Below are 27,322 nucleotides of genomic sequence, written 5' to 3'. Positions count from 1 at the left end.
CTACCAGTTCCAAACTCCATTGTCTTAAATACTACCTGGAGCGAATGAGTGAAAGTCACTCAGTCGTGTCTGACTCTTTGTGACCCCAAGGACTGTAGTCCATGGAATTCTCCAGGCCAGAATACTGGAGTGAGTAGCCTTTCCCTTTTCCAAGGGATCTTCCCAATCCAGAGATCCAGCCAAGGTCTCCTGCATTGCAGGTGGATTCTTTATCAGTTGAGCCACCAGGGAAGCCCAAACACTACCTGGACCACCTCCTAAAAATTAAAGCTTAAGAAGCTTCCCTGGTGGCTCAGTGGTAAAGAATCCACCTGCCAGTGCAGGGGTCATGGGTTCAATCCTGGTCGGGGAAGATCCCATATGCTGTGGAGCAACTAAGCCCATGCACCACAACTATTGAGCCTGTGCTCTGGAGCTCAGGAGCTGCAACTGTTGAGCCCACATTAAGCAACTACTGAAGCCCTCGAACCCATGCTCTGCAATAAGAAAAGCCACTGCAACCAGAAGCCCGCCCACCACAACAAAACAGCACACCACAACCAGAGAGTAACCCCTGCTCTCCACAAGCACAGAAAAGCCTATGCGGGAATGAAGACTTAGCAGAGCCAAACAGATAAATACAAGTATTGAAAAGAATTACAGCTCTAGTATTTCAGGGGCATGTGTGATATGACAGGCAACCCAAGAATCCTAAAAACAGAATGAAACATTTTTTAAATTGATTTTAAACATTTATTTATTCATTTTTATCTTGGGTCGTAGTTGTGGCATGCAGGATCTTTAGTTACAGCAAGTGGAATCTCCACTGTAGCATGCGGAATCTACTTCCCGGACCAGGGATCGAATCCAGGCCCCCTGCATTGGGAGCATGGAGTCTTGGCTATAGGATGATCGGGGAAATATCAGATTGGCACTATTTCCTTTAAATGTGGAATGTCAACATGACAGCACGTCTCAACAGGTGGAGACCATCATCTCCATATCGGAGAGAGAAGGTTAATTGCTAAATTTGGAGTAAAGCTGGTAGTCAATTCCTTGGGCAGATCTTTTCAATAAAATCTTGCTGAGAGCTACATTCTCAAATCAGTTCACAAGACGAAGCAACAATGTGTGATAAGCTTTCAACTTCCTCAGCTCTTGAGGTACTAAACAAACAGATGTTTCTGAAGACTGTGGCTTATGAATACCACTTTACTGTCAACAAATTAGGCAGCATCTTTGCTGCCTGCTGCTAACGCAGCAATCTCTTAAATTTAAAATTCTATGATAGTTTCTCCTGGATAAAGGGGAATTAGCATATATTCACATATCATGAAACAAACAAACAAAAAAAAAAATCAAAGGTTCCTTGTTGAAAATAGGCAACACTCGTGGTAGAGCTGAGCTGTAGTGTTGGCTTAGCCCACGGAATTTTTTTTTTTTTTAATAAATAGTAGTTTTGCAACCCTGCTCTGTTTCTTTCAACCCAAGTGAGTCCCCAGACCCTCCCAGCTCCATTACATTACTCTGAAACTACTCTAAGTGCTCAGGATCTTGGTTTAAGTTTTATGACCCACTTCTTGGACACAGGCTACCATCTCTAACTTGACCAGCTGTTACCAGCTTCTACCGGCTTCAATCCATTCTCCATGCAGCTGGCAGAACCAAGCTTCCTTCCAGAACATCACTTCCTTGGGGAAAACCATCTTCCATGTTCTATTGCCCACTCAACAAAACCCAAAATCTCTAGCCTGCCAGATCACAGAATGGTCACATCTGTCTGCACTCTTAACCAATACCAGTCCACCTATGAGCTCACTATGCCAACTGAGAGAGTCAATTCATAGGTAGGTTGATAAGAAGTCTGGGGTCTCTGAGGAGGAGAAAAGGGTCTGGGGCTCCCGAGGAAGAGAAAAGGACAAACTTTTTTTTCTACATTCTTCAGTCTTAGTCACATAAGACATGCTTTTCTTTAAGCCCAGAGATGATGATTACACAACAAAACAACTCATCTTAAACTCTATACTAAGGATTATCTAACAGCAATGGATACTAACTTTGTTAATTTTACATGGGAGTGGGTCTGGTAAGACCCTTCTATTCTAAGTTCTGCTGCTCCTACTGCTGCTGCTGCTGCTGCTAAGTTGCTTCAGTCATGTCCGACTCTGTGCGACCCCATAGACAGCAGCCCACCAGGCTCCCCCTTCCCTGGGACTCTCAATGCAGGAACACTCAATGCAGGAGTGGGTTGCCATTTCCTTCTCCAATGCATGAAAGTGAAAAGTGAAAGTGAAGTCGCTCAGTTGTGTCTGACTCTTAGTGACCCCATGGACTATAGCCCACCAGGCTCCTCCATCCATGGGATTTTCCAGGCAAGAGTACTGGAGTGGGGTTTCTAAGTTCTAATCTTATTAATTTAAGATGTATGTTGTGGGAGTGGGTCTGGTAAAAGTATATAAGGCCTTGATAAGACTAGTGATGGGGGCACTCTCCATCCCCTTTCTATGTCTTTGTCAGAAGCTTTCTTTGTCCTTTTTCACTGTAATAAAACTTTGGTCACACAAAAGCTCTGAGTATTCAAGCCCGGTCCCTGGTCCGGAAGCTAAATCTTTTTCTTTGGAGATCACGAATCCAACACCATTCACTTTAAGCTATCACAACCACACTGATGCCAATCCACCTTTGTCTTTCTGACTTTGTATTTTCTTTTTGAGCAGTGCCTTTAACCCATTTCTTTTCCTACCAGTGTTTAATATCCCAGACACACAAAGATCCCTTGGTGAAACCATCCCTGACACAGCTTCCTGTTCTCTTCAAGGCACCAACATATGTGATCATGTTTATGCCTGCTTCTGTGCCTCTCTCTGTATTTGACAATAACCCCCCAGAGACCAGGAGCTACTTCATATTTACCCTTGAGGCACAAGGAGTGCCTGCTAGCCTGCTGGTCCTTACAGGACTTCAGAAGCACATTTTTATTAAGTGGAATGAATGATCATTTCTTAAAAGTCTCAGCCCATGTGTTCTCCCAATGGGCAAAACTCTATTCTAGCTCCCTGTCTTCACTTCAGTTTTCAGTCAATGTAGAAGACATCTAGACCATTTGAGGCAGTTTAAGATATATTTATAAACTCTTTTAAATTGTGTTTTCCCAAATATAAAGTCCATACCATGACTTAACTGGAGATTCCTATATTGAAAAACCAAATCCACATAAACACGTAGACATCTATCTGCCTTCCTCTGAAGCACCCATCTATCTGCCAACACCTTGCCATCCTCATGATTTAATTGTGTGTGTGCTCAGTCACTTAGTCATGTCCTACTCTTTTCTGTAGCCCACCAGGTTCCTCTGTCCATGGAATTTTACAGGCAAGGATACTGGAGTGGGCTGCCATTTCCTTCTCCAGAGGATCTTCCTGACCCAGGGATCAAACTGCATCTCCTGCATCTTCTGCATTGGTAGGCAGATTCTTTACCACTAGGGCCATCTCTTTATAATTCAAGTTTAAGGAGTGTCCCTATATTAAAGTGCTCAGATGTGACTTGCTGTGTACTGTGAAAGGTCTGAATGAGATGAAGGGCAAAGGGTGAGAGCTGGAACAGACCTAGATGTTCAATATTTCCTACTTTACAAGTGAGGAAATGGAGGCCCAGAAAACTCAAACGACTTGTCCCAAGTCACAGCCTGAGTGTTCTGGTGCCGTGACCATGACCTTCCTGCCACACCCCCACTGCCTTTACATCCTAATAATTTGAACACTCAGGGTTCATGGTGCTCAGTGACCTGTCAGCATCCAGTCTTGACAACTGAAGTTGTTCCTTCTCAAGTGGATCAAATGCTCATTGTTTTTTGTCAGTGAAAATATCACTGGCTTCCAATCCTTTGACGTGAGCATAAACAGACAAGTATAAATTTAAGTAACTTGGGAAAAGCTTCTGAATGTCCACCATCTGAGCAAAGATAAAATGGGCTTGAAGGATACACAGATGTCTTCATCAACAGTCCCTTCCACATCGTAACACAGTTACACAATTATACAACTAGGAGACTAATGGCTATGCATCTTCTGGGCAATGTATTCATCTCCTGCTGTTCCCTGTTCCAAAAAGCATCTATTCAAATAGTCAATGGCTTCTATATCTTCTATATTCAGTAAAAAATTTACTGAGTATTTCCTGTCATGCATATGTTACCCGTACATTACTGCTCTTCTTTTGACAACTACACAATATCAAAAGTCCCATCTCCAGCCCCAGCAGTGGGTCCAGGGACACATTAAGTTGCCCCGCATGAGAGGGAAATTGATTTGAGCTCTCTTCCATTTCACTGTGTCAATTTCCATGTGCTTCTTGAGCCCATATTAGGAAAGAGACAAATGTGATGCTATGCTGATATATTGTTTTAGCCCCTAGTGAGAAGAGCCATTTTATAGCCTTTTGTAGAAAAATTAAGAAGGAGACTTCAATGAAAAATTCATCTCTATCAGATTCACCAGTAATAGCTTGCAAGATGCTGTGTGAGATGCTTTACTTACATTTCTCATTTAATCTTTATAAAATCACAGAAAAGCATTATCACCATTTGTGTAGATGACAAAAATAAAATTCAGAGAAATTAGGAAAAGCAGGCAATAGAAAAAACACAATGACAAAATTTAGCTTCAACTTATGGAACCAGAAATTTTACCTCTCAAACATATGCATTTAAGAAAAAGGCTATAAAGATAAAAGAAAACATAAAGAATCTTCTATACTTATTATATTTACAAAGATTTTCAGTTTTTTACCAATTAGAATATTATTTCAAAATATATTAGTTATCCTTAAAAATTTGTTTTATAATGCAAAACTTTAAATAAAATTTTGTATATTAATTATTTTTAGATGTAAAACTAATAACTAGTATTTTTGATATGGTACTTTAGAAAGAACATAGGCTTTGAATTTGATGCAAAAGTATGAAGAAACAGGAGTTGATTTATGTCATTGAGGGTGTTCTGCCTATGTTTTCCTCTAAGAGTTTTATAGTTTCTGGTCTTACATTTAGGTCTTTAATCCATTTTGAGTTTATCTTTGTGTATGCTGTTAGGAAGTGTTCTAATTTCAATCTTTTACATGCAGCTGTCCAGTTTTCCCAGCACCATGTATTGAAGAGGCTGCCTTTGCCCCATTGTACATTCTTGCCTCCTTTGTCAAATCAAAGCAAGATCCTCTATGACTCACCTCCTAGAGTAATGGAAATAAAAACAAAAGTAAACCAGTGGGACCTTATCAAACTTTAAAGCTTTTGCACAGCAAAGGAAACTATGAGCAAGGTGAAAAGACAACCCTCAGGATGGGAGAAAATAATAGCAAATGAAACAACTGACAAAGGATTAATTTCCAAAATATACAAGCAGCTCATACAACTCAATACCAGAAAAACAAACAACCCAATCAAAAAGTGGGAAAAAGACCTAAACAGACATGTCTCCAAAGAAGATATACAGATGGCTAACAAACACATGAAAAAATTCTCAACATCACTCATTATTCAGTTCAGTTCAGTCGCTCAGTCGTGTCCGACTCTTTGGGACCCCATGAATCACAGCATGCCAGGCCTCCCTGTCCATCACCAACTCCCGGAGTTCACCCAGACTCATGTCCTTAGAGAAATGCAAATCAAAAGTACAATGAGATATCATCTCACACCAGTCAGAATGGCCATCACCAGAAAGTCTACAAACAATAAATGCTGGAGAAGATGTGAAGAAAAGGAAACACTCCTGCACTTGGTGGGACTGTAAATTGATACAGCCACTATGGAAGACAGTATGGGGATTCCTTAAAAAACTAGGAATAAAGCCACCATATGACCCAGCAATCCCACTCCTAGGCATATACCCTGAGGAAACCAAAATTGAAAAAGACACGTATGTCCCAGTGTTCATTGCAGCACTATTTACAAGAGCTAGAACATGTAAGCAACCTAGATGTCCGTTGACAAATGAATGGATAAAGAAGTTGTGGTATATATACACAATGGAATATCACTCAGCCATAAAAAGGAACACGCTTGAGTCAGTTCTAATGAGGTGAAAGAACCTAGAGCCTGTTATACGAGTGAAGTAACACAGAAAAAGAGAAATAAATATCATATGCTAATGCATATATACAGAATACAGAAAAATGATACTGAAGAATTTATTTGTAGGGCAGCAGTAGAGAAACAGACATAGAGAATAGACTTATGGACATGGGGAGAGGTGAGGAGAGGGTGAGATGTATGGAGAGAGTAACATGGAAACTTACATTACCATATGTTAAATAGATAGCCAATGGGGATTTGCTTTATGTCTCAGGAAACTCAAACAGGGGCTCTGTATCAACCTAGAGGGTAGGGTGGGGACGGAGATCAGAAGGAGGTTCAAAAAGGAGGGGACGTATGTATACCCACGGCAGATTTATGTTGAGGTTTGACAGAAACAACAAAATTCTATAAAGCAATTATCCTTCAATTAAAAAAAAAAGATACAGGAGTTGCCCTAAGACATACATCAAATATTGATAACTATTAAATATTTTTAGGATCTACATAGAATTCTGAAGACAGTTGACTATTGCTTATTCCACAGAAATCTAGAACAATGTGTTTAATTGTACTATACAGTGAATGTTTGTGTTCACCCAAAAGTCATGTTTTATGGTGAAACCGAATCCCTAATACGATGGTATTAGGAGGTGAGATCATGAAGATGGAGCCTTCATGAAAGGGGTTAGTGCCCTTGTGGAGAAGACCCCGGAGAGCTCCCTTGTCCCTTTCATTATGTGATGCCACAGCATGAAGACTATGGCCCAGGAAGTAGGTTCCTGCCAAACAGTGTATTTGCCTGTGCTTTGGTTTTGTGCTTCCCAGTCTCCAGATGTGTGAGAAGTAAATGTATGTTGTTTATAAGCCACTCATGTATGGCATTCACTTATAGTAGTCTGAACAAACTAAGACAATGTGATAACTAGTGTTTCATAGACTGTATAATTTGTCCACTGGCAATTTGCAAGAGAATACTGAAGCATTATTTTAGATGCATTTAAAGGCAAGGATAATATATACTATTGGCTCCCATGTGGCTCAGCAGTAAGGAATCCACCTGCAATGCAGGAGATACAGGAGACTCACGTTTGATTCCTGGGTCAGGAAGATCCCCTAGAGAAGGAAATGGCAACCCACTCCAGTAAACTTTCTGGGAAAATCCCATGGATGCAGGGACTTGGTGGGCTGCAACCCATAGTGTCACAAAAAGTTGGACACGACTGAGGGACTGAGCACACAATATACTGTTATGTAAGGATAGAATCAGAAACACATTCAGATGAAGAACTTCACAACTGCTACAATCATTGGGAGGGGACGTGGGAAGCAGCAGAAAATAAGTCCAAAGATGTTTTATCTCTAGGGTGAAAATGGACTGGAGACATTTAGAAGGCTTTTTTACAGAATAATTCAAGATACCATTTAAGACACAATAACAGCATTACAGTGAGGCAGTTTGAATGTGTGCTTGGAGGAGTGAAGACACCTGGGTTCAGACTTCCCTGGTGGCACAGTGGATAAGAACCCATCTAGCAATGCAGGGGACATGGATTCCATCCCCTGGTCCAGGAAGATTCCACATCCCACAGGGCAACTAAACCCATGAGCTACAACCACTGAGCCAGCACTCTAGAGCCCGTGCTCAGCAACAAGAGAAGCCCCAACAGTGTGAAGCATGTACACTGCAATGAAGAGTAGCCCCTATTCTCTGCAACTGGAGAAAGCCTGAGCGCGACAAGGAAGACCCAGCACAGCCGAAAATAAAAAAATAATAAAAAGACACCTGGCTTCAAAATCAATATCTGGTGACGACCTGTTGGAGTTGAGAAAGCACATTTCTCACTCTGAATCTCAGTGTTCTCATCTACAAAATGAGATATTAATGAGACTTATTAACTCATAGGATTAACTAGGAGTAAATGGCATGACCTATATAAACCACCTAATACTGGATCTGGCCTACAGAAATTACTCCACAAATACCACATAATTATTGTTGAAATTATCACTATTATCATCATCTTCAGAAGACAGTGAAAATACGAGAATAAAATCAACCACAGTTCCATAGGACAGAGGACACCAAACCAACAGACCTTGGATACCAGGGCACAATTTTAATGTGAAAACTAATTAGAATGCTTTTGATGCTTTCAAACTGTGGTGTTGGAGAAGACTCTTGAGAGTCCCTTGGACTGCAAGGAGATCATACTAGTCAATCCTAAACATAATCAACCCTGAATATTCATTGGAAGGACTGCTGCTAAAGCTGAAGCTCCAGTACTTTGGCCACCTGGTGGGAAGAACAACTCATTGGAAAAGACCCTGATGCTGGGGAACATTGAGGGCAGGAGGAGAAGGGGACAACAGAGGATGAGATGGTTAGATAGCATCACTGACTCAGTGGACATGAGTTTGAGCAAACTCCAGGAGATAGTGAAAGACAGGGAAGCCTGGCATGCTGCAGTCCATGGGGTTACAGAGAATTGGACATGACTGAGCTACTGAACAACAACAAAACTAGAATGAATTTTGAAATATAATATCCTGATCTGGCAAGGCAAGCATTATATATAATATTTGATGTGTACAGTATAGAGATGAAAATGTGTATAGATTAGAAAGACTGGTACTTTGCCAAAAAAAAAAAAAAAACCCAAGAATGAGAATAACAGTAATGGAAGTACTGTATACTATTCATTTTTATTCATTTAGCATTGACTGAACTGTTATCATGTGCTGGCCACTGCTTTGCCATACACTCAGAGGCTTTGCCCTTGGGGAATTACTTAGAGGTGAGGCCCAGCACCTACTTCTAGTAGGCTGAGGAGGCTCACAAAGTCTCAGTGTAGTGGAGGAAGAGGCAGCAGCTTTTGTCTAGATTTTTAATATAAAACTGCAATGGCAACCCACTCCAGTATTCTTGCCTGGAGAATCCCAGAGACGGGGGAGCCTGGTGGGCTGCCGTCTACGGGATCACACAGAGTTGGACACGACTGAAACGACTTAGCAGCAGCAGCAGCAGCAGCAGCATTTAACTTAAAAATTTTAAATTCGTAAAAATGAAAAGTTATTCAAAAGATACTTTTTATTTAATGGCAAAAGTGTTCATGGGTGCTAAGAATCTAGAATCTTATGAATCTGGTTAATCTTTACTATTGGCTACATGACTGTTGAGGAGTATGTGTATGTATATACGCATGCTAAGTCGCTTCAGTTGTGTCCAACTCTGAAACACTATGGACTGTAGCCCGTCAGGCTCCTCTGTCCATGGGATTCTCCAGGCAAGAACACTGAAATAGGTTATCATGCTCTCCTCCAGGGGATCTTCCCTACCCAGGGGTCAAACCCTCATCTCTTATGTCTCCCGCATTGGCAGGCAGGTTCTTTACCACTAGCACCACTTGGGAAGTCCTATGTGTCTGTACAGAAATATCTAAAAGGGCTTTCCACGTGGCACAGTAGTAAAGAATCTGCCTACCCATGCAGGAGACACGGGATTGATCCCTGGAAGATCCCCTGGAGAAGGAAATGGAAACCCACTCCAGTCTTCTTGATTGGAAAATCCCATGGACAGGGGAGCCTGGCAGGCTACAGTCCATGGGGTTGCAAAAGGTCAGACACAACTGAGTGACTGAGTTGAACATACATACACACACATCTACATACTTTGAAAAAAAACTTTATTTGAAAAACATTAAGTACTTATTTAATTATTTAATATGTCTGGTTTCGAAAATGAAATATTTGGGCATACTTCTTCTTTAAAAACGGTACTACTTGTTTCAGTATCATATCCTACAGGATACTAAGTAAATGTATATGTCTTACTTTGAGAAACCATTATGTTCATACATGATTTCTTTACTTAGGAAACCTCAGTGAATGTTTTTAAATAAATACATTTCATTCTGACAAAAAGTATGTGACTACTTGACTTAAATTTCTTCACCGCTATCTAATTTAACCAGATCAGCTTATTTCTCTAAAATAAGCCTGCTCCAAAATAAGACTTCTTTGTACATCTGGAAGAGACTTTTAGACTCTGTTTATAGAATTGCTGGCATATTGGCTCTGAGAAGTTCGCTAATGAAGAGAATGACCTTTGAAAACTTTTATAACATTAATTCTTTTTGTTTCCCAATCTCCAAAACGGGTCTGACTTTTGAAAAATTTGTTTGCAAGAAACTCAATAGTTTATCTGCTGGAAAGAAAGAGCATCTTCTTATGTGGAACTAGCATTCTTCACATATGTATATTATATTTTGTCTTTTTAAATATATATTACTCCACTCAGAGTCCTGGGCATCTATACTATAAAAATAACAAGGCTAAAGATGATTGGTTTACTAGTTGTCCTTATTCTACAGTGAAAAATGACATCACTCCACATTCAAATCTACTTAGAGTCAAAGCTACAGATTATTTTAATATGTGAATCCAAATGCAAGCACATATGTATGAAAAATAAAGCTAGCTACAGAATGAAACCTTTGAATGGAATACAGCTGGTTACAAAATAAAATTTATTTTCTCTAAAATTTTTCATAATTTAGCTTCTTTTAATATATATAAAATCATCAATTGAAAAGCATTTTATTTATTTTCTATTACTGTATAGAAAATTACCACAAACTAAGTAGCTTAGAACAACACAGTTTTTTTTTAAGTTAACAGCTTTGCGGATTTTCTGAAGCTTAGGCATGTATGGTTGGATCCTCTGTTCAGGTTCTCACAAGGTCATCATCAGAATTTCTGCAGGCCTACTTTCCTTTCTGGACGTTTGGACAATAATATACTTCCATGTTCATTCAGGCAATGAGCTGAATTCAATTCCTTTTGGTTCTAAGACTGAGGTCCCCTTCTCCTTACTGACTGTCAGTTGGGGATCACTCTCAGTATCTACTAGAAACCCCATGAGTTGCTATTAAAATCTTTAGGTCCATCTTTAAAGCCAGCAAAGGAGAAGCTATCATGTGTTAAATCTCTCCAGCTTTGAAATTTGACTTCCTTTGTCTCTGATCTAGATCATTGTCATAAATCATCATCATCATGTCTTCTAAGGGTCAAGTCTCCTTTAGAAAGAGTTAATAAGAGTTTATAAGATTAAAAGGCAGAGGAAACAGAGATCAAATTGCCAACATCTGCTGGATCATCGAAAAAGCAAGAGAATTCCAGAAAAACATCTATTTCTGCTTTATTGACTATGCCAAAGCCTTTGACTGTATGGATCACAATAAACCGTGGAAAATTCTGAAAGAGATAGGAATATCAGACCACCTGACCTGCCTCTTGAGAAACCTGTATGCAGGTCAGGAAGCAACAGTTAGAACTGGACTTGGAACAACAGACTGGTTCCAAATAGGAAAAGGAGCACATCACGGATGTATATTGTCACCCTGCTTATTTAAATTATATGCAGAGTACATCATGAGAAACGCTGGGCTGCAAGAAGCACAAGCTGGACTCAAGATTGCCGGGAGAAAAATCAATAACCTCAGATATGCAGATGACACCACCCTTATGGCAGAAAGTGAAGAAGAACTAAAGAGCCTCTTGATGAAAGTGAAAGAGGAGAGTGAAAAAGTTGGCTTAAAGCTCAACATTCAGAAAACGAAGATCATGGCATCTGGTCCCATCACTTCATGGGAAATAGATGGGGAAACAGTGGAAACAGTGGCTGACTTTATTTTTCTGGGCTCCAAAATCACTGCAGATGGTGATTGCAGCCATGAAATTAAAAGATGCTTGCTCCTTGGAAGGAAAGTTATGACCAACATATTAAAAAGCAGAGACATTACTTTGTCAACAAAGGTCTGTCTAGTCAAGGCTATGGTTTTTCCCGTGGTCATGTATGGATGTGAGAGTTGGACTATAAATAAAGCTGAGCACCAAAGAATTGATGCATTTGAAATGTGGTGTTGGAGAAGACTCTCAAGAGTCCCTTGGCCTGCAAGGAGATCCAACCAGTCCATCCTAAGGAGATCAGTCCTGGATGTCATTTAAGGACTGATATTGAAGCTAAAACTCCAATACTTTGGCCACCTGATGCAAAGAGCTGACTCATTTGAAAAGACCCTGATGCTGGGAAAGATTGAGGGCAGGAGAGAAAGGGACGACAGAGGATGAGATGGTTGGATGGCATCACCGACTCAACGGACGTGAATTTGGGTGAACTCCGGCAGTTGGTGATGAACACGGAGGCCTGGCATGCTGCAATTTATGGGGTCTCAAAGAGTCAGACGTGACTGAGCGACTGAACTGAACTGAACATAAGATAGACCCAACTATTATTTGAATTTGATTTCTCTCCCATTATATTCTGCCTGCCCATGAGAATCAAGGGATATGAGTAGACATCTGTTTTAAATTTAAGTAGACATCTGTCAAACTTTCAGTAGCACTTGAGAAAATCCCCCATGTGCTCTGACTGAAAGCCAAAACATTCTGTGGCAAGGAATTTCTAGAAGGGTTAATAGAGTCCCATCTCCAAAACTTTGTCAATGATTCCAATGATTTCCAAAGGAAGGGACTCCTGGCCCAATCTGAACTGATCAAGAAGACATTCAAAAGAATGTGAGCCCTACGCTGGGTAATTAGATCCATAGGAGCAGGTGACCAGGTGAAAGAGGTCGGTTATTCTAGATGGAAGGGATCACATACCTATGGCCATGTAAGATGGGAAGGTGTTGTATTTATGGAATTGCAGAAGTGAGGATGGGTCCTTCACAGACGTGATTCTAATCTAGGTGTTATGCAGTTCAGTCTCATACTACATGGAGGATGGATCTGGGCAAGATGCAGGCAAAGAGATGAGTTAAAATGCTGCTCCAGGGGTCTATGAATGATACGACAAGGGCATGGGCACAGGCAGGTCCTGTGCAAGAACACTGCAAGGCCCCACCCTGGCAGGGGACCTGTTGGCTCCTATGGCAGCCAAACTAAGACCAACTTGACAGGTCTCAGCCTGAGGAGTGGGTGAGAAACAAGTAGCTGTGACTGGCCAGAGGGCACAAGTGGGCTATTAGCAAGAAGGATTTGGTCATAACCCTAAATAAAAGCCCACCTCTATATAAATCACATTCCTGACTCAGAACTGCATGGTTCTGGGGAATTAGGGAGAAGGTATGGAAACTTTCAAGTGGTAGGAGAGAGAAGGATCCAACAGTTTGGAAAGGTTTGGACTGAAACCAGCGAGGAAAACTGAGAGAGGAAGGTGATAATATATATAGAAAAGTCTGTGAAGAGTTTCAGACATCACAATGTTCCTATTTGCAGACTTATACCCTAGATGCAAGGGTGCAGAAGTTGCTTTGCTGCAACAATAGTTATCTCCAGATTCTCCAAATTCTCAGCACCCTCATTCATGATTTATAATTTGATTGACTACTATAAAGTTGGCTGTTATGGGATTCCAACATGGCTCAGTGGTAAAGAATTCACCTGCCAGGGGGACATGTGGGTAAAATCCCTGGGATGGGAAGATCTCCTAGAGAAGGAAATGGCAACACCCCAGTGTTCTTGCCTGGGAAATCCCTTGGACAGAGGAGTCTGCGAGGCTACAGTCCATGGGATCACAAAGAGTCGGATGCTACTTAGTGAGTAAACAACAACAACACAACCAAGTTGGCTGTTATAAATGCATACTAACAACATCTTTTCATTAAGTTTAAACTGTCAATGTATCTACCAGGACAGAGGCCTTAGGAGTTAGATGGAGCAATTTCCTAACACCAATAAAGGCAGAGGAGAACCAAACTATATTTATGTCACTTTTACTATTTATGTAAAAAAAAAATCTGAAAACAATTTTGATTTTGTTTCATTTCCTCTAAGAAACTCTCTTACCCCTCCTAGTATCCCCAAGAAGTAGGAAACAACATCATAGATTTCTTTGCCTGTTCTCCTCTTTCAAAAATTGTTTATATTCTATTTCATTTATATTTAAACATTCCCTTTGATGTGCTAACTAGGTTAGTCTATCACCCTTAATAAAGACTTGAATTGTTAAAGGTGCATTTCTGAAGTTGAGCAAACAACTAGGTTATGACAAAAAAAAAAAAAAAAAGAACAGTGGAAGTATTGGATTGCTTCCAGTGAAATATCAGTAAATTGCTTATATTATTCAAATGCTGATTCATACATTAGACATTTTCAAAATATAAAATAATCAAGCTTGAAGAAGACATATTGCTATATATAGCTATATAGCAAGGAAAAATAATTCGATGTCATCTGCAATAAGCACTATTATTTAATATATATTTAATAAAGAATGATTGATTATGTATCACAGGCTGAGATAGGAATACAAGATACAGTATAAACGATCACAAGTTGTCATGGGGTAATTTTTCTGTCTACTTTGGTAGTTCACTGATGTATTCTATTCATGAAATGCTAGACCTCAGAAAAATTATCAACTCAATCAAATCAAATGAAGGAGGAGAAAAGATTTTAGGAATTTAAAAGGTAATCTCACGGATGCAACATCTAAATGCAGCCAGTCCCTAATGGGAACTAACCTGGTCTCTGACTACCAGGAACCATAGTCTCTCTCTGTAGGATTCTGTATTACCGTAGATTCCTGTATTATCGTATTCACTCTGTATTACCGTAGATTCCTCCACCAGTACCCAATCCACATGGCAACCGTTTCCTAGCACAATCCATTAGGTAACAGAGATTTGGGGTCACCTACTTCACATTCTCAAGAGTGCAAGACTGATTTCTTACAGGCCTCTTACTGGATGAGTCACCCTTGGGTCAGATACCCATTTCTGATCCAATCAGCAGTTGGAAATTAAGACACAGGACACAGCATGGTCCCCCAGACCTGCTGCTACCAAGGGCTAGTGGTGGGTGAAACAAAATACAAGGTGGAGAATACGCAAAAGTATCACACAGAAATATCAGGAATATGAATGGAACTTGATCTGTGGCGTTGGAGAAGACTCTTGAGAGTCCCTTGGACTTCAAGGAGATCCAACCAGTCCATCCTAAAGGAGATCAGTCCTGGGTATTCATTAGAAGGACTGATGCTGAAGCTGAAACTCCAATACTTTGGCCACCTGATGCGAAGAACTGACTCATTAGAAAAGACCCTGATGCTGGGAAAGATTGAAGGTGGGAGGAGAAGGGGATGACAGAGGATGAGATGGCTGGATGGCATCACTGACTTGATGACATGAGTCTGAGTAAACTCCAGGAGTTGGTGATGGACAGGGAGGCCTGGCATGCTGCGATTCATGGGATCACAAAGAGTTGGACATGACTGAGCGACTGAACTGAATTGAACTGAATGGAAAAGGTGATCTGACCAGTAGTGAAACAATGGGTTTCAAAACAAATGAAGATGCAGATGTCAATTTGACAGTGTTTATGGACCTGAAAATCCTGACAGACTTAGCTACTCAGGTGATGTTCACCACTGAAAAAAGCTCCTCCAATATACGCAAATCCCTGTATTAAATCGAATACACACTTACAAATATTATTTTTCTCCACACTTTAACCTCAACATCTTCAACCGGCCAACCTTCTGAAAACAATTTCAAGTGGACACAAATTACTTCCCCTTTTTCTTGTCCATCCTGCTTTAGTTAATTTGGATGTTCAGACAAGTCTATGAGGAGTTGAAGAGATCACAATGGATCTGTATCTGCAGCTCTACATCGCTTAGGTGTTCAGATGCCGAAGCTGATATGCTTTCACACACCCCAAACGCAACCGAAAAGGATATTTCAGAGTAATTTAGTCTGACAACAAATGGTGCAATGATTTCCTTTGAACGGTAATCATTGTTAAACAAAGAAAAGAACAATGTTAGAAGACTAATGGCAGGAGGCTCTAACAAGAAAACATTCCAACTACAAACAAACCTTACAGTGATAGAATATTTTAGAGCAATGGACTCAAGGATGTTTTCATTCCTTGTGGCCGTAGTTGGTTAAGACTCTTAAACTCACATTTCTGCTTCCTGGGCAGAGTGGCCATAGACCCCAAGACTAGGAATCCCTGCCCATTTCCATTTATGAAGGGGCCATGTGACCAGTCCTCAACAATGGACTGTGGGTGCAGTGATGTAACCAACAATGCAGTTGAACAGAAGGCCAAAGAGTATGGCAGGGTTCTCAAGAGAGAAGATACCTCCCTGAAAATGTAGCACATCAAAACCACAATATAGAACAACATGACAAGAAAGTACAATGCACTTTTAGAAATAAAAGTCATCTTATAGAGCTTTATTTATGTTTCTTTCACGCACACACTTCTATTTTTAAATATGGAAACATGGTCCTTAGGCAGATAATTTATTTTGTGGTCAAGTGACGAAGGTTTGTTTTTAAATATTTCATAATCTCATACCAAGCGTAACTGAATAATCATTCTATCTATGAAATGTTTTCACACACAGAAATTGCATGTGCAGTTGATGTTTGAGGAGCAATTTTCTACTGTAGCATTGTATATTAGCAAACAATGCAAGTTAGATCAAAACCTTCTCTCTTTCATTTCCAGAACCTGCAACTCTTGATCATTCAGAAAAAAAAAGAACCAAACGGAGAGACTGTGACATATCATCTTCTCATTTCCAGCAAACTTACTAAATGCAAAGCCTCCTTTTTATGTAAAACGACATGTACTTTGCATTCAGGGCAAGTGTGCATTTTGTGAAAAGAGATTCAAGCACAAATCACTTCGGACACCTTTTGAACATCTTAAATCAGGTCAGTTACAATTCCTTTCCAACATTTGACTGAGTGTTCTAATGCCACCACTAGGCTTGTAAGGAGAAGATAAACACCACAATTTCCTTCCACTGGCAAAGCAAAGCCCAGCCCCGAGGAGCAGAGTGCCCAGTACCTGACGCTGCTCATGCTGCCCGTCTCCGATCCAAGCTTGCATCGCTCCAGTTGGCTGGCGACGATCTGGCGTTCTGCCTCCAGTTCTCGGGTCAGCCTTTCAAACTGTAATTCCTGAAATAAAACCACCAAAAAGATAAATTCTAACAACTATACAGAAAGTGGAAATCAGACCAAAAAGACAGGATGGTCAAGGGGAAAACTAGGATTTTTTTTTTTTCCCAAGACGTCCAATTTGAGAAGCAGAGGTTGCTGATGCGGGCTTGAAGAAGGATGAGAATTTTAGACAGACCCGAGTTCATATCACAGTCCTGGAACCTGTCAGTCTCAGGGCCTTGAATGAGCTGTTGAGTTTTTCTAAAGATTAGTTTCATTACCTGTAAAATGGGTTTACAACACTTATTAGGTTGAGGTGAAGATTAAATGAGACACTGACCATGAAGAATAAGCCTGTGGTATGTCTGGCAAATGTCCAGTACCCAACAGATATTAATACTCCTGTCACAAAAAGTGAAACCCATAATAAAGAAACTATTTTTATATGATTTGGAGTATTGAGTTTAGTCCCTACTGGCCATCTAGTTGTCTCAATATACTAATTTCATCTTCATGTTACTTACATATTACAGATGAAGGAAAATAATGCTTTTAAAGCTTCATGTTTCATTCTTTACATTTCAGTAGAACAACAAGGACAATAATTCTAATTACAAAGGTCTAATTATGTGGTGAACTACGAAGTGAATAACCTTTGCAGTACTTGATACATCACCTTATAAAACAGTCAACGAAATCAAGGAAGAATGTTTCTATAAAGCTACCTAAAACCCACTGTGCAAAGGTTACTTTTAATGAAAAATGCTTCATTCAGTACATCAAGGATTTTGACTGTTTCAACTACAGGACTCTTATATCATATTTTAATCTTTATGTTTTATTTTTCCATATACTTCAGTTTTTTAATAAACATAATTACAGCAAATTACTTATTTTATCTTAAAAAATTCAGAAAAGGTTTTCACAATATCACAATTAACTTCTTTTAAAAAACAAATTATTTGCACATTTGTGTTTTGGGGATCGGAAAACTTCTAAGAATGCTGAAAAATACTGAAAAACAGGGTGGGGGTCAATTTGGAAGAACTAAAACTCCCAACATTACAGGGCTTTGTCTTCCCAGAAAAGATGAGTTCATTTTATTTGCTACCATGGGATGCTCTAGAGTGAAATCTTTAAAAAGTATGACCTAATGTGTCCTCTGAATGCAGAGTTCCCAAGAATAGCAAGAAGAGATAAGAAAGCCTTCCTCAGCAATCAATGCAAAGAAATAGAGGAAAACAACAGAATGGGAAAGACTAGAGATCTCTTCAAGAAAATTAGAGATACCAAGGGAACATTTCATGCAAAGATGGGCTCGATAAAGGACAGAAATGGTATGCACCTAACAGAAGCAGAAGATATTAAGAAGAGATGGCAAGAATACACAGAAGAACTATACAAAAAAGGTCTTCACAACCCAGATAATCACAATGGTGTGATCACTGACCTAGAGCCAGACATCCTGGAATGTGAAGTCAAGTGGGCCTTAGAAAGCATCACTACAAACAAAGCTAGTGGAGGTGATGGAATTCCAGTTGAGCTATTTCAAAACCTGAAAGATGATGCTGTGAAAGTGCTGCACTCAGTATGCCAGCAAATTTGGAAAACTCAGCAGTGGCCACAGGACTGGAAAAGGTCAGTTTTCATTCCAATCCCAAAGAAAGGCAATGCCAAAGAATGCTCAAACTACCGCACAATTGCACTCATCTCATACGCTAGTAAAGTAATGCTCAAAATTCTCCAAGCCAGGCTTCAGCAATATGTGAACCGTGAACTTTCTGATGTTCAAGCTGGTTTTAGAAAAGGCAGAGGAACCAGAGATCAAATTGCCAACATCTGCTGGATCATGGAAAAAGCAAGAGAGTTCCAGAAAAACATCTATTTCTGCTTTATTGACTATGCCAAAGCCTTTGACTATGTGGATCACAATCAACTGTGGAAAATTCTGAAAGAGATGGGAATACCAGACTACCTGATCTGCCTCTTGAGAAATTTGTATGCAGGTCAGGAAGTTAGAACTGGACATGGAACAACAGACTGGTTCCAAATAGGAAAAGAGTACGTCAAGGCTGTATATTGTCACCCTGCTTATTTAACTTATATACAGAGTACATAATGAGAAACGCTGGACTGGAAGAAGCACAAGCTGGACTCAAGATTGCCGGGAGAAATATCAATAACCTCAGATATGCAGATGACACCACCCTTATGGCAGAAAGTGAAGAGGAACTCAAAAGCCTCTTGATGAAAGTGAAAGTGGAGAGTGAAAAAGTTGGCTTAAAGCTCAACATTCAGAAAATGAAGATCATGGCATCTGGTCCCACCATTTCATGGGAAATAGATGGGGAAAAAGTGGAAACAGTGTCAGACTTTATTTTTTTGCGCTCCAAAATCACTGCAGATGGTGACTGCAGCCATGAAATTAAAAGACGCTTACTCCTTGGGAGAAAAGTTATGACCAACCTAGATAGCATATTCAAAAGCAGAGACATTACTTTGCCAACAAAGGTTTGTCCAGTCAAGGCTATGGTTTTTCCAGTGGTCATGTATGGATGTGAGAGTTGGACTGTGAAGAAAGCTGAGCACCGAAGAATTGATGCTTTTGAACTGTGGTGTTGGAGAAGACTCTTGAGAGTCCCTTGGACTGCAAGAGATCCAACCAGTCCATTCTGAAGGAGATCAGCCCTGGGATTTCTTTGGAAGGAATGATGCTAAAGCTGAAACTGCAGTACTTTGGCTACCTCATTCGAAGAGTTGACTCATTGGAAAAGACTCTGATGCTGGCGGGGGCAGGAGGAGAAGGGGACAACAGAGGATGAGAATGCTGGATGGCATCACTGACTCAATGGACGTGGAGTCTGGGTGAACTCAGGGAGTTGGTGATGGACAGGGAGGCCTGGCGTGCTGCGATTCCTGGGGTCACAAAGAGTCAGACACGACTGAGCGACTGAACTGAATGTGTCCTCTAAATATATTAAAAATACCCTTGCTCTTTTCCACAAGAGCAGATTATTTTATTTCATCTTCATTTTATTTGTCTTTAATTTGGTTATGCAATGGCAATGGTTTCTTTATTGTTTTAGTAGTTTATACTTTTTCACACAATCCCACTTTTAAATCTCCTACCCGAATAGTGGGGCTTCCCAGGTAGCTCAGTGGGAAAGAATTCACCTGCAGGAGATGTGGGTTCAGTCCCTCAGTCTGGACTATCCCCTGGAGAAGGAAGTGGCAAACCACTCTAGTATTCTTGCCTGGAAAATCCCATTGACCAAGGACCTTGGTAGGCTCCTTGGGGAGCCTAAAAGAGTCACAAAAGAGTCAGACAAGACTTAGGGACTAAACAACAACTTCTACGGTGACCCTCCCCCTCTCCTTTTCCCCACAGTTACCAAATATTTGCAAATATTTTCTCCCATTTTGACAGTTGATTTTGTTTTGTTCATGGCTTCTTTTGCTGTGAAAAAGCTTTTAGATTAAATTAGTTCTCATTTGTTTATTATTGTTTTTATTACTATAGGAGGTGGAATAAAAATGAGCTTGCTGTGATTTATATCAAAGAATATTCTATGTTTACCTGTAAGAGTTGTAATAATATCCTGTTCTACACTTAGGTCTTTGATCCATTTTGAGTTTATTTTGGTGTATGGTGTTAGGGAGTGTTCTAATTTCATTCTTTTATATGTAGCTGTCCAGTTTTCCCAGCACCACTTATTGAAGAGCCTGTCTTTTCTTCATTGTATATTTTTCACTCCCTTGTCATAGACAAGGTGACCATAAGTGTGTGGGGTTAACTCTGGGCTTTCTATCCTATTTCACTTGTCTATATTTCTTCTTGTTGCACCAGGGCCATACTCTCTTGATTACCATGGCTTTGTAGTATTTTAGTCTGAAATCAGGACATCCAATTCCTCCAGTTCCTTTTTCTTCCTCAAGACTGCCTTGTCTATTCAGTGTCTTCTGTGTTTCCATACAAATTTTATAATATTTTTGTTCTAGTTCAATGAAAAATGTCATTGGTAATTTGATACATATTGCATTGAATCAGTAGATTGCTTTGGGTAGTACAGTCATTTTTACAATATTGACTCTTACAAACCAAAAACAGGGTGTATCACCATCTGTATGTGTCATCTTCGATTTCTTTCATCAGCATCTTATAGTTTTCTAAGTACGTCTTTTGCCCCCTTCAGTAGGTTTATTCTGAGACATTTTATTCTTTTCATTGTGATGGTAAATGGAATTGTTTCCTTAATTTCTGTTTCTAATCTCTTGTTGTTAGTGGATAGAAATGCAAGACATTTATGTGCATTACTTTTGTACCCTGCAACTTCACCAGATTTACTGATGAACTCTAATAATTTTCTGGCAGCATTTTCAGGATTTTCTATGTATAATATTACATCATCTACAAACAGTGACAGCTTTACTTCTTTCCAATTTGGACTCTTTTTATTTCTTTTTATTCTCTGATTGCCGTGTCTAGGATTTCCAAAAGTATAATGAATTATGGTGCTAAGAGTGGACATCCTTGTAATCTTAGAGGAAATGCTTTCAATTTTTCATCATTGAGAATGATGTTTGCAGTGTTATCTATCATATATAGCTTTTATGATGTTGCAGTAGGTGCCCACTCTGTGCCCACTTTCTGGAGAGTTTTATAAACAATGAGTCTTAAGTTTTGACAAAAGTTTCTTTCTGCATCTATTGAGATGATACTATGATTTTGATTCATCAGTTTTTTAATATGGTTTGTCACATTGACTGTGGCATATCTCAAATAATCCTTGCATCCTTGGGATAAATCCTACTGGATCATGATGTATGATCCTTTTCACGTGTTGTTGGATTCTGTTTGCTAGTATTTTGTTGAGGATTTTTGTGTCTATGTTCATCAGCCATAATGGCCTATAATTTTCTTTTTGCTATACCTTTGTCTGCTTTTGGTATCAGAGTAACTCTGGCCTCATAGAATGAGTTTGGAAGTGTTCCTTCCTCTGTGATTTAGAGGAAGAATTTGAGAAGATACGTGTTAGCGCCTCTCTAAATTTTTAATAGAATTTGCCTGTGATGTCATTCAATCTTGGACTTTGTTGAAAGGTCTTTAATCACAGTTTCATTACTTGTGATTGGTTAGTTCACATTTTTATTTCTTCCTTGTTAAGTCTTGGACAGCTGTACTTTTCCAAGAATTTGTCCATTTCTTCCAGGTTGTCCATTTTATTGGCATGTAGTTGCTTGTAGTAGTCGCTTATGAGCCTCTTATTTCTGTGGTGTCAGTTGTAACTTCTCTTTCATTTACAATTTTATTGTCTGAGTCCTTACTCTTGTTTTTCTTGAAGAGTCTCTAATATGGCAAGACAATCTGAATCAGGATTTATAAACCTTCCTGGGTTTCTAATAGAATAAACACTAATCTTGGGTGTGCTTGCTGGAGACTGTGGCCTCACTACTCATATACTTTTTCACACCATTTTTATGGGTGGAGGGTATTAGGAGACTTTGTTTCATGTAAGCTGCCTTCCAAACCTATAGTCACAATATCCAGTGCTCTTCATCTGTATAGATTTATTTCCATCTGGTATCATTTTTCTTCTGTCAGAAAGACTTCTTTTAATATTTCTTGTAATGTGGTTCCTTCAGTGATTTATTATTTCTGATTTACAGCCTAATGAAGTTTTCATTTTGCCCTCATCTTTGAAAGACAGGTTTGTTTCACTGTCTTCTCTTGCACTTAGTGTTTCTAACAAAACAATGCAAAACTACGGCCTTTCCTACCTTCACGTCTTTGAATATAGTGTCTTTTTTGTTCTGACTCCGCTTGAGACTTTCTCTTTACCACCAGTGTTGGATAACTCCTTATGAAGTTCTTTGCAAGCAGCTTTCTTTGGGTTTCCTATACTTGGGGTCCATTTGGTTTCTTGGGTCTGTTAATTTATAGTTTCTATCAAATATGGAACTTTTTCAGCCATTAGCTCTTCAAAAAAATTTTTTTTTCTTACCCACTATATGCTCTCCTTTGTTGACTAAAATTAAGTGTACATTAGGCCATTTGGAATTGTCCCACAGTTATGGATTCCTTTTTCCACTTTTAAAAGTTTTTTTTTTTTCTTTCTTTGTGTTTCACATTGTTTGGTTTTATTGGTGTTTTCAAGTTAACTGATCCCTTCTTCTGTGATGTCTAATCTACCATCAGTCCCATGGAGTATATTTTTAATCTTAGACACTAATGAATTAAAGATCTCTGGAACTTTAATTTGGGTATTTCTTATATCTTCCATGTCCCAATTTATGAACATATGGAATACACACATAAAAAATATTTTACTATCCTTATTTGCTAATTCTAGCATCTGTGTCAGTTTCAACTGATTGATTTTTCTCCTCAGCATGGGCCCCATTTTCACTTTTCTGCACATGTGATCTTTGATGGAACATAATACATTTTGAATTTTACCCTGTTGTGTTTTGGGCATCTTCATATTCCTGCAAATGCCTTAAGCTCTGTTCTGGGACACAGTGAAGCTACTTGGAACTAATTTGATACATCTGAGTCTGGTATTTAAGACTTGTTAAGGAAACAGAGCATCATTTAGTCCAGAGTTAATTACTCTACCCTACCTAGGCAGACCTTTCTGTGTACTCAATGGTCTGTGAATTATGGGATTTCCCAGCTTGGCTGGAGGGTGTAAGCATGTATTTCTGGTCCCAGTGTGAGCACCAGGGACTATTCCCGACCATCCTTTCAGGGTAGTTCTTCCCCTGCTCTCTGGTGGTTCCCGCAAGTACACGGGCTTCTCATTTCTCTGCTGCCTAGTTGAAGGGGACCCTCAACGGATCTCAAGGCTTTTCTTTCTGTGCAGGAATCACCTTTTTCCTATTTTCCCTGCAAATTCCAGCCACCTTTACTCCCTAGACCCTCAGTACCTTCTCCCCAGCTCAGGGAGTCCTCAGGGCTCTGCCTGGGTCCCCCTTTCTCCACTGCTGCAGGGAAATTCTCTCAAGGCAGTAAGCCAGGGCAATTGTAAGGCTCACCACATTTGCTTTTGTCTCTTTAAGAATCTTTTTTTTTTCTTTTTTTTAAACTGAAGTCCTAGATGGCTCAGATGGTAAAGAATCCACCTGCAATGCGGGAGACCTGGGTTTGATCCTGGGGTTGGGAAGATGCCCTGGAGGAGGGGATGGAAACTCACTCGAGTATCCTTGCCTGGAGAATTTCATGGACAGAGGAGCCTGGTGGGCTACACCCCATGGGGTCACAAAGAGTTAGACACGACTGAGCCACTAAGCACACACACGTATTGTATTGACAGGAAATAATACATGCCATGTATTTGCCATTCTTGTATAAGTAATAAAAATCTATTATTATATATTATGAGGAGGGCATAATCCACTCCAGTATTCTTGCCTGGAGAATCCCTATGGATGGAGGATCCTGGTGGGCTATAGTCCATGGGGTTGCAAAGAGTCAGACACGACTGAACAACTAAGCACATAATTAATTTACAATATTGTGTTAGGTTCAGGTTCTTAGCAAAATGATTTATATATGTATATAAAACAATATATATATATACACATATGTATATAAATATAAATATATATATATACACAAACACAATCTATATATATAATGAATCTTTATCTTCCTGACCCAGGAAGTGAATCCTTGTCTCTTGTGTCTCTTGCACTGGTAGGATGATTCTTAATAACTATGCCAGTGCCACCTGGGATGCCTTATACATAATCTATATATATAATGCACACACGCACACACACATACACACAAACACACACACACATATAGGTTTTGGTAACATACACACAATGCATTTTTGAGAAATAAAACTTGTCTTATAGAGTTTTGTTTCTTTCACACATACACTCACACATTCAAACCATACACGCTATAATATATAAAATAGTTAACCAACAGTGAGCTGCTGCACAGGCAACTATATTCAATATTTTGTAATAATGTACAAGGGAAAATAATCTGAAAAAGAATATACGTATATATCTAATATACTTCAATAATTTTTTTTAAAGAATCACTGTCCTTCATTGCTTAAAGTTCAGTGTTTTAAAAACTGGTTTTCCTAATTTGTTTGTACATAGATATTTTTTGTTGTTTTAGGTGGGAAGGTATTTCTAGGCACTGTTATTTTCTTAGCTGAAAGGTTTTTAAGAATTAGCTATTATTCCATCATGCATGATTTGTAAATGCTTTTTTCCTATTGTATTAAAAATTCATATTAAACATATTACTAAACAGCTAAATAGTTAAGTTTTTACTCATTTTCTTAAATATTGCTCACTACTACATTATTAAAAATAGAGCTAATTTTGGGTTATTTTTTCCTTTTGACTGCATGACTTTTTAATTGAAATGGCATTTTCTCCATTTAGGAAATTGACTCAATTCATTGCCTTTTAAAAGATGTCCCTCCCATAAATGTTTACTTTGTCATTGCATATGTGAAACAAGGAATTTAGTGAATTTTCCTTCTGTGTTTTTCTATGGAATACATATTATATATCAAGATCTTCAAGGAAGGAGGAGGTTTCTCTTCTGCATCTAAAATTATATATTTTATTATTAAAATAAGATAAAAATAATAATAAAACTGGAGGAAAAATATTCATTAAGGACTTACTACTGATTGCATTACTAGTCAGCATATAAGGAGGAAACATCTCCTGCTGAGCTGCCATTGTATATCATATCTAGGACAGTCCTGGGGCATCATAGAGTCTCAATAAATATCTATTAAATAAATGTATCTGCACTGAGCTAAGTGCTTTACATGTATTGCCTTGTATAGGGGGAAAGGGAAAGTGAAAGTCATTCAGTTGTGTAAGACTCTTTGCAACCCCATGGACCACACAGTCTATGGAATTCTCCAGGCCAGAATACTGGAATGGGTAGCCATTCCCTTCTCCAGGGGATCTTCCCAACCCAGGGATGGAACCCAGGTCTCCCATATTGCAGGTGTATTCTTTACCAACTGAGCCACCAGGAAAGACCAGGAATACTGGAGTGGGTAGCCTATCCCTTCTCCAGGGGATCTTCCCAACCCAGGAATCAAATCAGAGTCTCCTGCATTGCAGGCAGATTCTTTACAAGCTGAGCTACCAGGGAAGTCCTTGTATAAATATGACAAAACTGCTCTTTCTTAGGTTCTGTTTTTCTTCCTTTACAAAAACACTGAGGTAATTAAGATCAAAGGATTAGCCTTGTCCAGGAAAGAAATTCTTCTTTCAAAAGTAGGAAAGAGAATGAGATCAAAGACGATGTTTTAGGAGATCTGGATATAGAGAAGAGACAAGTTGAATGAAATAATTAATATTGGATGGTCTAAATATTCCCAGTACTGTCAATTATTTTGTTCCAGAGACCACAGCCATCTATAATGTAGAGAAGACATATGATGTCAGTATAAACTATGAGGTTCATTAACTTTCACATTTACTGATTTAAATAGTTTTTATTTGTATAAATTTTAGAGATTGGGTTCCGAAATGCCTTACTGCATTGTCACTTATTTTATAGTCATTTCTACTTTATTCCAACCCAAGCACCTAAGGAAGGGCTTTTTTTGCCACAGCATATGGTTGGGGATGGAAACTCTCAATGGAACTGGTCCTACTGTAGTTTCATGCTTGGAACTGAAAACTGACCTTAGAATTGGTAACTAGAAGAGCTACAGCTGCTGCTGCTGCTTCAGCTGCTAAGTCACTTCAGTCGTGTCAGACTCTGTGTGACCCCATAGACGGCAGCGCACCAGGCTCCCCCATCCCTGGGATTCTCCAGGCAAGAACACTGGAGTGGGTTGCCATTTCCTTCTCCATTGTGTGAAAGTGAAAAGTGAAAGTGAAAAGTGAAAGTGAAGTGGCTCAGTCGTGTCCGACTCTTCGCGACCCCATGGACTGCAGCCCACCAGGCTCCTCCGTCCATGGGATTTTCTAGGCAAGAGTACTGGAGTGGGGTGCCATTGTCTTCTCTGAGCTACAGCTGAGGAGCTCTCAAACTTGGAGCACTCCTATGGTCTACAGGCATCTACAGTATCCTCCAGGGCATCATCACCCCATGAAGGAGCTTCTGTTCCAGTGGGAGGTACTCACCTTGTGATGTGGGTAGAAAGATAACCTTTCCCAGTTCTAACTCATTTTGGTATCTGGAGGGAGAACAGACCTCCCAGGACTGAATATTTCCTGGTATTAGATTCTTCGAGATGAAAGAGCATTCAAGAGAGGGACATTGCTAATAAGGCCTGGTGGGTATCCTAATGGGAAAAATAAACGT

The 27,322-nt window shown here is 39.5% G+C and overlaps 1 protein-coding gene across 2 annotated transcripts in view; it reads right to left on the bottom strand.

Moving 5' to 3' along the window:
- Positions 1-27,322, bottom strand: part of CTNND2 (catenin delta 2) — a 1,099,643-nt gene that overhangs the window by 669,352 nt on the left and 402,969 nt on the right. For both annotated transcript variants that reach the window (XM_005221651.5, XM_002696428.7), the window contains exon 3: positions 16,919-17,031. In XM_005221651.5, the coding sequence (XP_005221708.1) occupies positions 16,919-17,031 (113 nt within the window). The remainder of the gene's footprint in view (positions 1-16,918; positions 17,032-27,322) is intronic.

Source organism: Bos taurus, chromosome 20, assembly GCF_002263795.3.
Source record: "Bos taurus isolate L1 Dominette 01449 registration number 42190680 breed Hereford chromosome 20, ARS-UCD2.0, whole genome shotgun sequence".
Classification (NCBI taxonomy): Eukaryota; Metazoa; Chordata; class Mammalia; order Artiodactyla; family Bovidae; genus Bos; species Bos taurus.
This window is presented reverse-complemented; position numbering and strand designations above follow the sequence as displayed.